Genomic DNA, 18686 nt, shown 5'->3' on the forward strand with positions numbered 1-18686 from the left:
TCTTATTTACTGGGTCACATGCAGACCACTCGAGACAACTTCCACTAGAAGTTATAAAAAGCAAGCAAACGTGTTTAATACATGAAAGCAATTTGGGGGGGGGGAAACAACAAAACAACTTAGTAAAACACATTAACTTCTTTAACTCCCATACATCCCAAGTGCCTTAGATGATGAAAGGCTGGTTCAGCAAAAGGTGTGCAACACACCTGGGTTTAGCTCTGGACATGAATATCATCAGAATGCCTGAGCCCCAAGAAAGGACTTTATGTCAACTGGTGAGGAAAAGAATGTTGACAGATTTCCATGGCATGCATCAGAAACAGCTTTTCTCATCTCTAGTCTGGAACAGACAGAAATGAACCCTGCCAGAACAGACTGCTGTTCTCCATGTACTCCAAAGCAGCCACAATAAGTGGCAGCGATATAGGGAAAATATTGTCTTCAGTAAGTTGCTCAGAACTGCAAAAGTAAAGCCTGACCTGGCAAGTGTCCTAATGCATGGTGACATGACAAAAGGATTTTTTGTTGGGTAGCCATGTAATGTACTTTGCTGGAATAAAACTGAATTCTGAAATGAGAGTAATATGAAAAATCCAATTTTTCCATCATCCTGAAAAAGATCCAGTTCTGACCCAAAAAAAGCATTCCCAAAAAGACCTGTGTCTGTGCTAACAGATGCAGCAAAATTTGGGTGTTTCGTTGAAAGGCCGTATTTTATCTCTGACATCGAACTGAATACCATGACCAGAGTTTTAAACAGCAAGCTCTGCTTTGAAGCTATTTTCAAATGCAGCTCCATGGATGGATTTTCTGAGAATGTATAAATAGCTTTATCTAAAACTTTATACATCCAACCTGACACATCCTAAATATCACAAGTTGATTTTGTACTGTGTCTTTACAGGTTAGGAAGTTCAACACAAGTACCATTTCAAGTACTTTAAAACTTAATAAATTATTACCCATAAACCAAAGCTACTGTCTGCATTTTAAAAAAAACAAAAAAACAACAAAAAACCCTGGCCTACTGCTGTGATAATAAACACTTTCCATACTTGACCAAGTTTCTAAATGCCACCAATGGTTTTATATAACATAGGAACCAAGACTTCACCACCAGGACAGCTGCAGACTGAGTGCAAGAGGACCTCTTTAAATATATTAGCTGCCAAATATATCAGCTAAAAGCAATGGGCAAGGTATCAGTGTGATCCCTGAGTTTTAAAGTCATGCTTTCAAGACTGTATCAGCATGTGATGGGTTGATTTTCCTATCAAGCATTTCACAAAGATTGTAAGCCAGACAAAAACACTTTAATTTAATGTTTGTGAACACATTTAAGTCTGAGAGCTAAAATAGTTGTGCTATAGATAATCCAAAATTACTTCAAAAAAATCTATACAACATAGTGTGTGCTATTTTCTTAATACTGTTTCAACAATTTCTGCCAAATGCTGCTAAAGAAAACCTCTCTCAATTAAATCAGCGTGAAACAGGAATAACATCAACAAATGCAACAAACTAACACTTCTCTACTCTGTGAGAATGAGGTCCCAAGAATGAATAAAAACTCATCTTCAAATCAAAACTGGGTGGAAAACTCATTACAGAAGCACAGAAATTACAGAATCTAAGACCTTGTGAAACTTAATACAGAACTGCAACTCTGCAGTCATCTTTGATGACCAGCCCATGCATTTTTAAGTCTGGAGAACAGTCTCGCATCTTCTTTCTTAAATTTCTTATTTAAGCTCCCTTATTGTGGACTGCAGTCAATACCATCAAACTAGACTGAATGTGGCAACTCCCTCACATCCTCTGGGTCTAAAGTCATCAATGCTAATGGTGCTCACACAAGTTGTTCAAGCAAAATTTCGAATAAGAGAGACATATTTACTCAACAGGATTACCATGACCTCCTAGTAATTTCCTGAGATTACAGAAGACATCTTGCACTGAGGCCCTTACAGAGAGGCTACAGAAATCTAGTGGTTAAAAGCTCTACAAAAAACCCAAAACCTTAACACATGCCTCCAAAACCAACACTCAGACTAATTTAATTAGAACCTATATGTAACATTCACCCATGCATTCCCCTACATGAGAAAACACCTAGAATCTCTTTCTTGTTAAGCAAATGTGCAACGTCAAATGTTAAGTAAACTGCAATTGCAGCTATGGGCTGGGAGTTAATTTCCTGAAAAATAAGTGCACAGGTTGATTGTGGTCTGAATTTTCCATTCCATTTTGTTTTCAATTATAACAACATCAGGAGATCAGGCATTTATCCACTGAAATGTGCCTTTCATCAATAAAACATTCTTCCATCAGCAAGACACCTGTAACAATTTAAGTTTCTTCAATATCCTAAATCCCAGTTAGGCAAAATACGTTAACACATAGTGACATTCAGAGCATGAGCACTGGCACTGAAATTAGGTGCCTTTATTAAAATGCTTTGCTGAATTGGAAGGCCAGCTATGAGCGTCTTTTATGATAAATGAAAACAATTTTCTCAAACGCAGCATCCCCTCTTCTTTCACCAGAGCTGTTTCGACTAAAGACAACTGCAGAATCAAAGCAGTCTCTCCTTTTTCTCCCTCCACTTCTTTTCTTTTTTTTTAAACTTAGTATTCATAAATTTACTCTAAGTAGCAGCGCTGCATACACAGCTGTACACAAAGAACCTCATTAACAGGTTGGCTTAGGTAGGCACCTCTGAAAGCTTAACTGCTGCCATTTTAAGACTGCATTCATTTCGCAAAAACGACTGGGTTTCTAGTTCAGTTAAAAGCATACATTTTTTTCCTTTTTGTTTGAGAATGGAGAGCCACTTTATTTACAAAAATCTGATTTGGGTTTGTGTCTAAAAACTAGAGGCTTAAATGTAGGCATTTGCTTTCATTCTGCTATTTATTTTCATTTCTTCACATTTGTCTTTTTAATTAACCACGGTCTAATGAAATAAAAATAACACATTGCTGGGAACTGGAATTGTGAACTTTATATGGCTGTTACTTTTTCATTTTTATACTGCTATAATAATAAATAATTGCAAGTGCTATAAAGTTTAAGATCAATCCCAAAATCAAATTCTGGGTCTACTTTTGCTAAATAGTTTAGGATGTACCAAGTCTTGTGGAATTTTCTGGTGGAACAATCCGATTAGAAATCAAAAGGTAATTTCTGTTCATTAGTGTATTTATTTTTTTTAAATACCAGAGCTGAACTGCTGAAGAGAATGTTAGGAATCACATGTAAATGCACAAGGAAAACGTGGACTTTTAGTAGTGTTCAGGAGAATAAATTTCCAGTTAAATTTAGATAGAACTAGCAGCCATGTTGGCTACCAACTATAATTAAAAGCTACTTTAGAGTTATACTGCTTTAGGACACCTGTCTACCATTGTGAAATTGATGCCTCTATTTGATGTAAAATCACTGATGCCTTTATTTCTTCCTAAACAAAGCACTGGTTAACACAAGATAAATCCTACATTTGATGCAAAACTGACAACAAAGGCCATACTAAAACATTTTGATAAAGAATCATCACACCACAAATACTAATCAAAAGCTTAAATTCCTTTTTTTTTTTAAATCTCTTATAATTTCTTTCTTTCTTCTAGAAGTAAGAAAAATATTTGTTCATATAAATCTAACATGGCATTTGCACTATGTGTCCCAATTGTCCCAGGCACCTCAGAAACAATACATCATAGTCTTTGCAGTGCTAATGCACCAAGACACTGGTGCAGAGTGTGCTCAGCTGATTACAGCTCCCAGAGGCTCAAAAAGGGCATCACCATCATACAAAACCAGGGCACAATGCCCAGACTGCCTGACACGATAGCTAAACAATGGTCCTTTTATTCTGTTTCTCTGCATCAAAGTTATCTGCGGTTCTGTGGGGTATGTTTCCTGCCTTCTGTGGACCACAGCTCTGTACTAATGGTAAATCTGTTATAGCAAACAGATAAAGAGTACATAAAAAACCAGATTTTTGCTTTTCCACAGAGCAATATTCTATTGCACTGTAACACCACAGCCAAATGAACCCCTGTGGTTATTACCCACCTAATGTTGTAAAACTATTACTATGACATTTTGTCTGGTCAACCATCTTAAAGGTTAATTCTGTTTCCTATTTGAGATTTTCCTCCAGGTGAGCCATTCTGAGCACTTTCTATTTACTGATTCCAAACAACCCCCAAACTGTTTCATTGCTCACTCTCACAGTTAAGAACATATTGACTGGCTGCCTGCTCTGCTGTTTAATTCATTTATGCTGAGAGTCAGGCATGAAGACAGAATTTTAAATGTGACATTTGCAGGCTGTTGGGTCATTTGAAGCTCTGACAACACCGGGGAGTTCCTGACATACAAACTGGTCCTGATTTCCAATCTTCCATGTTCCAAACACATCAGAGATTCTTCCTGGAGGTGCAGATTCCAGCCAAAAGTTTTTAAATCCCTTGTGTTTACATCTCGCAGAACAGACCTGTACACTTTCAAGTTTTAAAATAAAGCTTATGTTTCCTTTAAGGGGAAACCAGTACTGCCTGCAGCATGCAACTCAACTGCTTAAAAACATGGATAGACAAAGGTATTTGAAAAGACCTACAATAATAATAGGACTTTGTAAGCAGCCTTGACATTTAGTGGACTTTTATTTGTTCCTGTTGATTTTTAAGCATTCAAAACTAGCTCAGACTGAAACCAGTCTTACATTGTCCATCTGGTTTATTGCTACCCTGACCAACCCCAAGTCCCAGACTTGAGGTTGCAAGTTTCGAAAAGTCATGAAAATCTGGTGAAGTTCCCACTGACTGGAAATGGGGAAACACAACCCCCATTTTCAAACAGGGAAAAAAGGAAGCCCCTTACAGTTTCACCTCTCTGCCCAGCAAGATGGTGGAGCAGATCCTCCTGGAAACTCTTCTAAAACTTATGTTGACAGCCAACACAACTTCACCATGGGCAAGTCATGCCTGATAAATTTAGTAGACTTCTATGACAGGGTCACAGCACTGATGAACATGGGATGAAAAACTGATGCTGTCTACCTGGACATGTGCAGAGTATTTGATACTGTGCCCCATGACACTCTGGTCTCTAAATTGAAACACACAGATTTTATAGGTGGACTGCTCTTGAAAGGAATTCCATCAAGGAACTGGCTTGATGATTGCTCACAGAGTGACAGTCCGTGACTTGATGTCTCAGTGGAGACAAGTGACAAGTGATGTTCCTCAGGAGTTGGTACTGCGACCAGTGTTGTTTAACATCATTGTCAACAACACGGACAGTGGGCTTGAGTGCACCCTCAGCAAGTCTGTGGGTGACACCAAGCTGTGTGGTACAGATGACATGCTGAAGGGAAAGGATGCCATCCAGAGGGACCTTGACATGATGCTCAACAAAGCCAAGTGCAAAGTCCTACACCTGGGTCAGGGCAATCCCAAGAACCCATACAGGCTGAGCAGAGAATGGACAGAGAGCAGTCCTGAGGAGGACTTGGGGGTCCTAGCTCATGGAAAAACTGAATATGAGCTGGCAGTGTGCACTGGCAGCCCAGAAAGCCAACTGAATCCTGGGCTGTGTAAAAAGAAGTGTGACCAGCAGCCCAACGGAGGTGATTCTGCCCCTTTATCCTGCTCTTTTGAGACTTCACTTGGAGTATTACGTTCAGTTCTAGAGCCCCTAGCACAAGAAGGACATGGAAATTAGACTTTAAAGCATCACAAAGAATGGAGACACTAAGTCTCAAAACTCAGTGTACCACAAGTGTTATCTATGTTATTTTGGCTTTTTTAAGGAAGGGGAACACTCTTTGGTCAAGATGCAAATTCAAAGAAATTAGTGGATTATTTTTTTTTTCCTCTATCAGTAGACAAAATTTTAACAGCAGCTTCTGAAGCATTAACTGTATCACACAGCAAGCATCTTTTCATTGCCATGTTCATAATGACTTTTCTAATATAATAGTTATCTGAATAAGAGTATGTTGGTTTTACGTACTTCCAGCATAAGGACATTGATAATGTGCGTCCCAGAAAAGCAGTTTAAATATTACAGATATTACAAAAGAAATATTTTAAATAGAAAGACGTACCTGGTGTATTATTTGAGCTACAGGAAGTTGTTCTGCATATTTTAGTGGTTCTGCTGCCAACTCATCCTTTGGAAGCCTGGGAAGAAATGAAGTTCACATGTATCAAAGTTTACAACATTTTCCAAGTTAAAATACTGAAATTTAAGAGTTTCAGGCACATTACTTTAAAAAAAATGTGGTATATGGGAGATTTTTTTCCTTATTATGAACAAGTATATTTTAAAACTTAAATTGAATATTTCTTATGAAGTCGAGTGAAAGAATACACATATAGTAACAGAAATGTGTGTAACATTGTGGATTTTTTCCCTGACCAGAGCACATGAAACAAATTTAGCACTAGAAACCTTTAAATTCTGGTTTAGGTGAATAAAATGTTGGTGAAAGTTGGATTAAAATTCATACCCAAAGTCTTATGTGTTTACAGAGCACATTCAAGACTGCTAGTGATAGAAGCTTCTTCACTCAGTCCTGCCAACATAATTCAAATACGATCATCTCAAAAGGCAGGAAGGATTATTCATCACTTCCCATTTTTGTTGTAAGCGTACATCAGTGTTCAGATGCGGTAGAAGTTCAAGAGCACAAGCATTTGTGCATTCGCCAGCACAGTTGTGTGTACTACTCAGTTTTAAAAAGTGACGAACTAGTGAGGGGAAAAAAAAAGTAGACTACTTCTAATGGAAAATGCATCATAACCCTTTAAACTTTGAACAAACTGAAAATTCAGAATCCACAAGCAGTCTCTTAATATAATACCTGAATGATAGTATATTAATATGAATGGATTTTTTAAACCCTTCAACCATACTTCTTTCATCTACTGGAACTGCACAGTGTGCACCACATTTTCAAATATCATTCAAGATTTTCATCAGCCACTCCTCTATCTTTCTGAGAAGTTCAGGAATTTCAGTAAGATGACAAATAGTGAAGGGAGGAAGATGCCCACAAAAACAAAGCCTTTCACTGAAGTTAAAGCAGATAAAAAGTACGCTTCAAAGCGTTCGGCATGATCAACTCTATGTCAGTTAGCCACTTGTGCTAATAGTTTTTTAACAGTTTTAAGCACTACAAACCCCTTTGATTATATTACTATGAAAGCTCTGTAGACTCATTTTCATTTTTCAGACCAGTCATGAGTTTACTGGCCTAAACACTTCTATAACAGGCATAAGGCAATTTCTCTCTCAAGTTCTTTTTGTTTCTGTTATCTTAACCACAAAGCCTGTTCCTTCTAAGAAAAGTGAGAACGGGATGATGCAGTAAGAAATTATTATCCTACAAGCAGCGCAGAAGACAACACACTGCATGCAAAAGCTTCCCTGAAGCTTCCATCCTTAAAGCTCCGAGAACAGGAGTGAAGTCCAGACTTGTGTGTTCTTAGGAAAGGCTACTGGAGCTTCAAGTCCCCTGCAAGTGGGCACAGAGACTATACTTTAAACAGTTTTATTAATAAGTACAGAAACAGCTCACTGCCAGTAAAATTAAGCAACATGACACAGCTCACAATGACATGACTGAATTCTCTCCCCCAACACAGGGTCTCCATCCAAATATGACTGCTCCTAGGCACATGTTATGCCTTGAATAACACACAAACGCTGTCCAGCACTAGCTGCCATGAGCCATAACAGTATCATGGACCATGCTAAAATTAAACATTTTATGACTGCTAGACAGTACATCAGTCTGCATAGTTTACAAGCACAGAAGCAGCCTGATATCCTGTCCTAGAAAAATTACATTGGTTGGCTTGGTCAGCTTTGCAAGCAGACCAAAGAAAAGGCACAATCAGGACAGTTAGTACCAAGGAGAAAGAAATTTGATGCATAACTGCTATTTCATTTTACACTAGCCCTAAAACTAGTAGGTCACTGACGCTGAGCCTTCTAAATGTAATTACCTGTAAAAGGCAATCCCCTTCTAGAAAGTCTAAAGTATAGGAAGGTCACGACTAAGAAAGGAGAAAAATCTCAACACAGAAAGGGATGTTCCACTTCCTCCTCTCCTGCGGGGGTTAGGAAGTGAATAGGTCAGGAGAAAGATCACCTCCATTACAGTCATCAGGACCTTGCCTCTCCCTTTCACAGAGGGACAAAAGTAAATTGGTTACTACTCTTCTTCCAGAGATAACTTCCTGGGATGGCATTCACTTTTGCTCAAAACCATCTATGTCAAGAAAAAAAACCCAAATAATTAAAAAAATAGAACTAATCTCAGTGGAATTTGTGCTCAAATCATGTGTGGCAGTTTGAAGCTGTAAGTTCAGAAAATTAGATGACCTCACTATTTCATTCATTTATATTTTGACACTTAAACCTACATAAAATTGAAGGCATACAAATTTCTTTGTATGTTTAATTTATTTCAAAACAATTACAATACAAAAACAAAAGTAATTTTTCATTAATTAATTTCCCAGTAAGAAATAGTCCTTTCTGTCTCAGTTGAGCATGACAGCAGACTGCTGCCAACAGTGCCAAAGCAAGCTAACACAGCAGTGTATCAGCATATACAGCATCACGCCTGACAGCTGGTAATGCACAGCATAAGGAGATCTTGATTTTCAGGGAGAAGACTAGAAAGAAACATTAAATCAGAAGAGAAGTGGGAAGCACTAAGAGATAGCAGAAGAGGATCTTGAAAAATTCAATTTAAAAGTTATTTTTATACTGCCACTGTGACTGCTCTTAGATGAAGGAAAGTAAGCATGAAACAGAAACTGTGGAAAGAGAATCTAAATCCAGTAAAATGTGTCAAGATATTTAGTGAAAAATCTTATTTGTTATTTATATTTGCATGCTCACTCTTCTGGGAAAAATCCTGAGACTCAATGTATACTAAAGAAAAATAAATCCTTAGCATCAAGAGGTGGCACATTATGCCCCAAGTGCTAATCCACCCCACAATCTGATGCACAGAATAGCTGCAGTGGCTTTTAGGGCAGAGATAAAATACATCTCATACAAGTATTACAAAAATGCAGGGGAAAAAAAGAGCAATGTTGATCAGTAATTGGTTTGTTCATGGCAGAAAGGGGCTGTTAAGACAGTGAAAGAGAGAGAGAGGAGTCTAGATAACAGGACAGGCTGTACAACATGGGTCTCTGGGCAAATATAAACATTCACTAATTATAGATGCAAATAGGACTAAGGCTGGTAATTCTTCCTTCCTATTCAGTCTCTAAATTTGATGGTTTGCACAACTCACAAATTCCTTATGCGTATGACCCATGCACAAGTAATATTGCACCTCAGAAACTACTGTTCCTTGATGATAAGTCCTAACATATAACCACCTCTCCTGGAAACTACATAAAAGCAAAGTCAGAGTGTGAACTGAAAAACAAAGAGGTAATCAGAGACAAAAATGCACTATTGAAAAAGAGGGTTGGAGATGAAATAGAACAGGACAGGACACAGTTGGAAGAGACCTTCGAGATCATCGCATCCAACCTATCATCCAACACCACCTAATCAACTAAACCATGCAACCAAGAACCCTATCAAGTCTCCTCCTATGATGGTGACTCCACCACCTCCCCGGGCAGCCCATTCCAGTGGGCAATCACTCTCTCTGTGTAGAATTTCTTCCTAACATCCAGTCTGATTTACTTGCTGTAGAAGTGCAAAACACACTGCTCCTGAAATGCGGTATAGTTTGTTTGACACACAACTTCTGAACACTGTGACTGAACATACTGGAACAGATTGGGCAATTTGTAAAGGGGGCTCAAAAGCAGAAATATTGCAACTGATCAGGCAGACAGTATGTGACTGAAGGATGCAAATAACATAGCAGTGGCCTAAATCAGACACTCCAAGCTGAAAGGCTGACGTTCTTAATCTAAACCTGTGTATAGCACTGATAGCTTTATTGACTGTAAATACATGAACATGCTTGCATCTGGCAATAAAAAGAAAACAAAATACCAGAGCTTTATGCACCACATCAGGAAAGTTATTAGGCTTCCTATTAAAGAGAGGCTGAAATGGGCTATGTCAGGTTTGAGTGAGTAGTTTTAAAAATTGGCCATTGAAAAATTTATCTACCATATCCATACTACAGAAGATTAAGAATTAGTCCTTGGATTAATGCCAAGTACTTGATCTATCTGCTAAATCCTAACTTCACACATATGTAAGAATACAGTATGTTTAAACATCAGAAAAACTATATGCATGGAATATGCAAGTGTTTGAGAAGAGACCACTGTTAGCTCTGTTCTTCCCCACAAAGTGTGCTAATAGATCTTTTTCTTTTTAACAGAAGGCATGATTTGCATATAAGCATGCTTACCGCGTGGACAGTCATGAGGAAGAGAAGCAAACACCAGAGAGTGTATTCATTCCAGGAAACTTTCTTACAACATCCTCATATCATCAGTTTAGTTTCTTCAGTTCAAGAGTCAAAGCAAGCCTTTTGGCAACTTAAGGGAGCATTCGGCATACGTTTTGTTGCTGCAACCTTTGCTTAGGTGATTGCAGATGTCCTCCTTCAAAAGTCTGATATATTTAATAATGCAGACAAATACACTCACTACCAAAGTACTAAGCTTTGGTAAGCTGGACAGCTGGCAACTTACCTTGGGAGACCTTGCAGGACTGTCTAGCAGAATGCTAATGTGCATCTTTTGCAGTTCATTGCTGTGCAGTCTGAAAGTCTTTGAATGGGTAAACTATCAGTGCATATTCAAAGATGAGGAGGGGAGAAAACTATGTCTACAGTAGAAATATTCAAGCATTTCACAAGTACAGCCAAGGACACCAAGACTCTTTGGTCCATGAATGCTGTGACTTCTACCTCATGATGCTTGTCAGAACCTAGCAGCACAGCAGTTGCCATACTATCAAAGATGACTTAGAAAGAAGATGGCATAAAATTCAGAAATACAATATGGAGATAAAGCTGAAAAAAAAAATCAAGTGAAGGAAAAAACAATTTTTGATCCAATGAAAAACTAATCAGGCACAATCAGATTTACAAGGATCTAAAGAAGGAAGCTACTGACTTGCAACAAAAGAAAAAATATTTCCAGTGTGCTTCACATACTGAAGTAAAAATACCTCTCTGTAGGAATCTCTCTCTCCAGGAATATCACTCTATAGGTTAGAAATGAAAAATACTTCCTGTAACTTGTTAATTCGTTTTGAAATAAATGTGAAATATTTTGACCCAACTTAGATGCACACATTTATTTTTGTAGTTTAGAAAATACCATAAGCCTCTGAATGCACAGTGATTTCTGTTGGAGCCTGATCATAAACAGATCTGCTGATGTTCCCAGAGTTTGTCAGACACATTGAGTTATAATCTGTTGCTTCACAAGCTGGATAAACTAGACTGCAACAATTCTTTCCTCAGCTTTTCCCTAATTCACACAATTTTTTAGATGAAAGAATTTCAGATTACTTAATTGTTGTCAAGCCACATATTCTTAACCATCTCAGGATCCCAAAAAGAGGTAACAGAAGTCTGTTGTGTATTTTAACAGAAGTTGACCAATATTGTCCCTCTGCTCTTCTCTAGTCAGTTACTTTTGTCAAAGTATGTTTGTTGCTGAAGGGATTCTCTGTTCTTCCTGCTCCTATTTTATACTTAGGCAAGACACAGGAAAGGAATTAAAAAGAATATTAGCTTAAGTAAGCAGAACAGACTTTGCTGCTACTGGAAAACACATGACCTGTAGGGCTTCATTTTGTTATCTCAAATATTACACATTTTAGGTAAATTGGCAAATCTCTTTTGAATTAATTTAAACTTCAAAATGAAGATGCTGCTGAAGCACAAAATGCTAATCAAAAATTGGAGATTAAAAGACCAGCTAAGTCTCTCCTCTATCACTGAAAAATCACCAATTCACCACTTCAGTCCACAGCTAAAAGTAGGTACTTAGTGCTTCACGTTAATTCATTCTCACAGGCAAAATTTTGCAGGGGAAAAAAGAAATAACAGTTACAAGTGTCTCCATCAAATTTTCCAAATTTGTCCTAAACAGACAAGACCAGCAGTATCAGAGGAGCTTCTACCTGTTGTTCAAGCCAGTCTAAAAAGAACACTACTCACCTAGCTGAACAAATGTTCAATCTAATTTGAAGTATATAAATGCTGTATTGAGTAAGTGAGGCTTCAGATTGCCTCCTTGGATCTAGTCCTTCCTAATTGCATGGGAAAACATTTAAGAGAGTGGTTAAAAAAACCCAAACCAAGTTATTATCTATGGCTAGCAGTTTGGAAACCCATCACTGAATTTCACAGAAATCTCAGTGCCTGATCTTTACATAGACCAACTGAACACCACCTGCCAGTGCAAAGAAAGTCCAAAATCAGCAAGATGATTTTGAAACAAATAAAACATGGAAACATGCCAGGATAGCAATTCCATTATGTAGTAGCCATAATCAGTCTTTATAGCAAAGTTCACATTGGTTTAACACTACTATTCCTTCCTGCACATGTTCAAATTAAACAATGTTTACATTGTTACACTGTTCAGGAAGCCTCTTCCAAAATTCCACATAAAACACACATTTTAAGTCCCAGTATTTCTACACCTGTGGTACATATTTCTGGGTTTTTTTTCAGTTCATGAGTCATGTAATGCACCATCCAGCTAAATTTCTCATGAGACTGCTTAGTTCACTACAAGAATCTGTCAAAACAGCAGTGACAAAGTCTGTTCTCTGCCCAACACTATGCTCAGACCTACTTTACCTCCTATTTCAAGACTTCTACTTTATCTTTTTGCTCCTTTACTCCAACTAATCACAGAGAATTACAGAAATGTTGTTTCTAAGGGTCTTTCAGATGTTATCCAGTTCAACCTCAGAACATCAGATCGTCAGCCATGGCTTTGTCTGCCCAAGTCTTCAAAACCTCCACAGCCTCTCTGGGTAACACTCCAGTGCTACTTGACCCTTTTTTTCAGAAATATTTCTCCTAACTTACAATCTGAACCTTTGAAGCCACAACCTACAGGCAATGTCCCTTGTTATCAAAAGATTTTACCTTCACCCTAACTGCATTTCAAACAGTTGCAGCCTGCGGTTACATTTCCCATCTTTTCAAGGCAAAGTAAGCCCAGATCTCTCAACCATCTCTCAACCACCTCTCACAGGTTGCATGTTCTGGGCCACACTTCTCCACTTTCTAAGCATCTTTCTTAAGTAGAAGGCCAAAAGCCAGACACAGTATTTCAGGTGAGCCTTCACCAGCATCAAACAAACAATAACAATACTGATAACACTACTGCTCAATCTGCTAATCTCATTTCTCCTCATGTAGTTCAGTAGGCAGCTTGCCTTACCAATGATGATGACACCACTCACGCATATTTAACTTGGGTGTCCACCAGCGCCTCTAGATCTGCTAATCTCCAGGGCTGCTAATCAGCCTGTCAGGTTCCAGGCCTTACTGGCAGAACAAGTCACCAACTGAATTTCTTTCTACAAGTGTATGAAAGGCCATATATTAGTACCACTAATAGACCCAGGTTTTCTTGAAAGAACTGTGCTCTACAATGGGGGAATCAGAAAAATAATGATAAAAATTACTGTTCTGGGCTATATGCAATCAAGTTTCCCCTGAAGACAAGACATTGTATTTGATCTTTTTGGATGCAACATGACCACTAAGATATGTCCATAAAGCTGACAACCAAGATACACTGAGAACTGCAAAATTCTATACCACAAATGGTAGCCAACTGCTTTCCCTTCTTACTGCAGTACCATTCCTCTCTATGACAGAACTGAGAAGCATTCCAATCAGGCAGCACTAAATGCTTTAAATTTCCTGCCAATGCATATATCTAGGTAACACTATGTTGCTAAGCACATTAAAGAGGGCTCTTTACTGAAAACTGCACAGAATGAATGCAGCTCTTCAGCTTTTTACCATTTTTGTCTTCTGAAGCGTGATTTTGGTTATTTATAGATGACATGTGCACTTTGTCTAGATTCTGTTGTTTGTTCTTGTTAATAGCAGATGAAACCTCAATTTCAAATATACTTAGCGAAATTATGTTCTCTTAAGGCCAAGGTACTGCAGGTTACTGAGTCTACTAATGTTGAACAATGAATCTGTTATGATTGACCCTGTAAAGCAGTCATTCTTTTCCCTCATACTGATATTTTATGGCCTGCTTTTCTGTTATCAGTTATTTCACAATATTAGAACCATCTCCTGTTCACCACAGACCACTGCATATTAACCATAGTGTCCTATATTAAGGTTCAGTAATTTTACGAACTTCACGGCCTTCAAGCACGAATTATTTTAGTGGTCTGCTTCCAGGATTAAAAAAAAAAAAAAAGCAAAAAAAAGCAGCAGAGCAGCAGCAAGTCATACTTTACCTGGGTCAAGTGCACAGCTCACCACTTGGCCAAGTTCCCAACAGGAATACAAACTTGGGAATTTCCTTGCCTCTCCAGGCAAGCCACTAGGTCTGAGATCTGCGAGACAGAGACACACTCTCTCTTTCCACTCAAATTCAATGCTGAAGTAGTATCTGTCAGCAATACCTGTACAAGACATATCTGGATTTGCTAGTTACTCCTGGTTGCAAAGCCAAACATTCTGCTGGACAAAACAGATTTTTGGTATGTTCCAAGATGATTTCTAATCCAAATACTTGGCACAAAATCCAGCATCTCAGACACCTGCCAAACCAAGATTTCCTCTTGCTGGGAAGGGACAGATGCAGTAGCTCAGAGCATGCCACAAGCTATCAACTCCTTTTCTCTCTGTAATCTCCAAGGCACAAGGCTAAAGCAGGAACAGAAGTCTCTCTCAGGGCTACAGGTATGTCCCTCCCCAGTTATCTTAAATTCTTTCTCAGTTACCTTAAATTCTCTGTAGAGTTTTCTTTATCTTACTGGAAAAGTGAAGATAAAATTTCTTAATAAAAGCAAGTTGGCTTTTTTACAGACGGTTCAGTTTATTTCCATACCTATGTTGATATGAATTCTGCAAAGTTGTAATCACCAACATAGTAAACGCTTCAGCAAACAAAAAATCTTTATAATGGAATAAAAGCTAAAGCTACTCCTATAAAATGTCAGGTTTCTAAAATACTAAGAAGTACATTTTTCAAGAAAACCTGTATGGGTTGGAGCTTGCCCACAGTGAGAATAATTCATGAGTTTGCAGAACTATAATCCTGACAAAAATTCTAACAAAGACTAATATTAAGTAGCTATTTTTGAAAACAGGACTTTAACTTTTAAAATTAAACTTTCAGCATTCAGTCAGAACACACCTAAATTTAAGTTGACCATGACCTTCTAAGACCGTCTTAAGGCAGTAGTGTATGTACATTAAATGGATGGATCTGATTTTACTTTCCAAAACAAACAAAAAACCCAAACAAATTAGAATAGAATAGACCAGATATCCATTGTCAGAGTTGTTCATACATTTAAAAAACAATAATGTAAGGGTTGACATAAAAGTAATTTGTAATTTTAACTAAGAGTGAAGCCCTAGCATTATTAGCCTAACCCATCCTTAACACAATTTGAGTGGTAAATTCTTTCATTACTTAAAAGTCATTACCTGCAAACGTTCACCATCTTCAGAAAGTTGTACCAGTAACTCTGGATGTTAAGTACACATTTTCAGTACATAGTACCACCAAAAGACTGCATAATGTACAATGCATCACACTAAGTCTGTCACACAGCTTTTTGAAACTTCAGGCTCTCAACACCTTACATAAAAGAACAAAATCTCCAGTGCTGCTTAGGCCCTTCACAATCCTATACATAATTATGTCTGTGGATCTGAATCATATACATAAAAGGCAACTATGAAACTAAGGCAAGAATTAAAATTTTCTTGGTTCATTTAGTACAGATAATGAGGTCAGATTTCTCTTTCACCACCTACATATAGAATAACTATCACTTGTAGAAGCAACAGAACGACTCCAATTCCATAGTAAAAGAACTCATGAAAAAAACAAAACATCCAGTGAGGGAAGCACAAACTTGAAATATCAAAAAGATTTCTTTCTGCAAAATTTTGCAGCTACACACTCTCAAATATATGAAGTGTAGTCAAGAGTTTACATTCTGTCCTGCACCTCATGAGTGGGACTCCTATGCAATACTGCAACAAAAGTAACCAAAACAATAGGCACCTTTTTTTTCTGTCAGAAATGTCAAAATATTTTTAAATGCATATTATGAAAACCACCTACTTGCATCAGCATATAATTCCACTCCGCTTTTGGTGTTAATGATAATGAAAAGTATACAATGGCAATTGAGTATGCTGGTCCTCTAGGAAACTAAGGAGAAAGGAAAAAACCTCAACAAAAACAAACAAAAAATTATTTCTGTGGTTTGAGCCTATGACCTCTGCAGCAATTTTTCTGCATCTACTCTACAGCTGTTATACATTTTAACAAAATCTTACAGTAAAACTCAGAGTATGTGACTACTTGTGGCTAGCATATGTACTCTTTCTGGTTGCTCGTAAACTGAGGTTTAGTGGGTATGGGCCTTTTATACTTGAATGTCTCCCTTCCTTATTTCCTTAAAAAAAAAAAAACAACAAAAAACCAAACCCACAAACAAACAAAACAAAACCAGAAAAAAAATCAAAACACATCCACCACAACAACCCAAAACACAAACCTGAAAACCTAGGTCTACTTCATTTATCGAGACAAGGATGAATGCGGCAAGCACGCTCAACTCCATCAATGAATAGGTAAGTCTTTGAAATGAACAATTTCCCTTTCAGTAAATATACTGCACTGTAAAGTACTGAACTTCCAATGGAGAGTTGCTTAGTGACTGCAGTTGTCTTATTATGGAGTCCTGTACTCAAATGTGATAATTGCATAGTTATGATGCACTATATTCATTGAGACAAAGTCCTGGAATACAGATATAGTGGGGAAGACAGCAGTAAGAACACCACCTGCTATCTCAAGATGACAACTAAGCAGCCAATAACATTTGCACTGCAGCACTTGCCCTTTAGCACAGGCAGGGGTTTCATTAATATCATGGCAGAACCATGGTGCCATCACCTCTCTCCGAAGAGCTGGCAGCCTGAGACCCACTGGGAAGCTGTGCCAGCTCTGGTAAAATGCAATTTATACCACAAAAATGACAGTGCTGGTGGCTCTCTGTAAGTGAAAAACCCCAGGAATTTCTATTTATCTCAAGAACACAGGGGTTTTGTTAGTCAAATTTTTTTTTTTACAGATCCTAGGTCTATAAAAAGACACTATTGGTCACTGCATCTTTACTAAATCCATCATTATACAAGAGGTATTTTCAGTGGGGAGAAGAAGAGGAAAACAGTTATAAAATGGGCTTCTGAGAGATTATATAGTCTGAATTCAGGACAAACTGATAACATTATATTATAGTCAATTCCAGCTGTACAAAGAAGGAGTGTTTTCAGGTTTGGGGGTTTGTTTTGTGGTTTTCTCATTTGGTGGTGGTTTTTCATGTTTTTTTTTCTTTCCTGGTTGGTGTTTTTTTTTTTGTGTGTGTGTTGTTTCTTTTTTGTGTGTGTGGGTTTTTCAAACCAAAAAATAATAGAACCACCAATCTATTAGACATACTACATTATCACTTTCAGACCAACTACATGCATTACGTCTCAAGAATTATTTTCTACTGGAACTATACTTACATCTATCAGGACAGTAAATTGACAGTACGATGTTGCAACTTACTGTGTGAAATCTCTTTTTCTTGGAAACACAGCACTGCTGTAAAGGTAAACTCCAAAGTGAAACTGGCAGAGGATAAAGCATAAGAGAGAGAGAATTTTCCAAGCAGGTAAGTCTGAAAATGCCTCAGTAAGCCCCCAGGAAGAATATTATTTCACAGCAGGCACTTCTGATAGCACAGCAAAACATAATGGAAGTCCTCTGCTACTTCCTCTGAGAGCCACCACCCCAGCTACAAATACAGCACTGAGACACCTGCCTGCACCATAACAAATGCAGACACACGAGTGTAAGCCAAAAATCAGAATCCGCTTTTTTATCGCACGTGGAAAAAGTACTCTAAGACAGAGTTAAGTTTTCATAACTATTGTATATGATCACAAACGAAAACACAAAGACTGTATTTTAATTTAGTGAAAGACACCCTTTCCCCAAACGTACTCATCTCGAGAGGTATTTGCAAGGTGATTTATTTGCTTGCACCACCTAGTGGGCTTTACTTTAATTTACCAAAATAGTCAGAGTTCAGTGGTTTTCCTTCCTGGGACATTAGTGACAGACTTCATTTTCTCACAACATGTTTAATATTTCAAGCCGGCACGACCCACTAACAGCACTACACTTCTAAACTATAAAAACATAGCACCAAAAAGAATCCCTGCCTTTTTTGCATTACATTCTGCAGGAACTTAACTGAGATGTGACAGAAGTATTTCACAATGTAATGAATTTCCAATTTAGAATCATAAATCATAGAACAGTTTGGGTTGGAAAGGACCTTTAAAGGTCAAGTACATATCAACAGTACCTTGTTAGAGCACAGCATACATAATTTCAAGTGTCTTAACAGATTGTGTTATGTGATAACAA

The 18686-nt window shown here is 37.8% G+C and overlaps 1 protein-coding gene across 1 annotated transcript in view; it reads right to left on the minus strand.

Moving 5' to 3' along the window:
• PIGK (phosphatidylinositol glycan anchor biosynthesis class K) overlaps positions 1-18686 on the minus strand; it is a 64655-nt gene that overhangs the window by 17836 nt on the left and 28133 nt on the right. The window contains exon 10 of the mRNA XM_068141062.1: positions 6119-6194. Coding sequence (XP_067997163.1) covers positions 6119-6194 — 76 coding nt within the window. The remainder of the gene's footprint in view (positions 1-6118; positions 6195-18686) is intronic.

This window comes from Melanerpes formicivorus, unplaced genomic scaffold (genome assembly GCF_026170545.1).
Source record: "Melanerpes formicivorus ecotype bairdi unplaced genomic scaffold, bMelFor1.0.p_v2 SCAF_7, whole genome shotgun sequence".
NCBI classification, from domain to species: domain Eukaryota; kingdom Metazoa; phylum Chordata; class Aves; order Piciformes; family Picidae; genus Melanerpes; species Melanerpes formicivorus.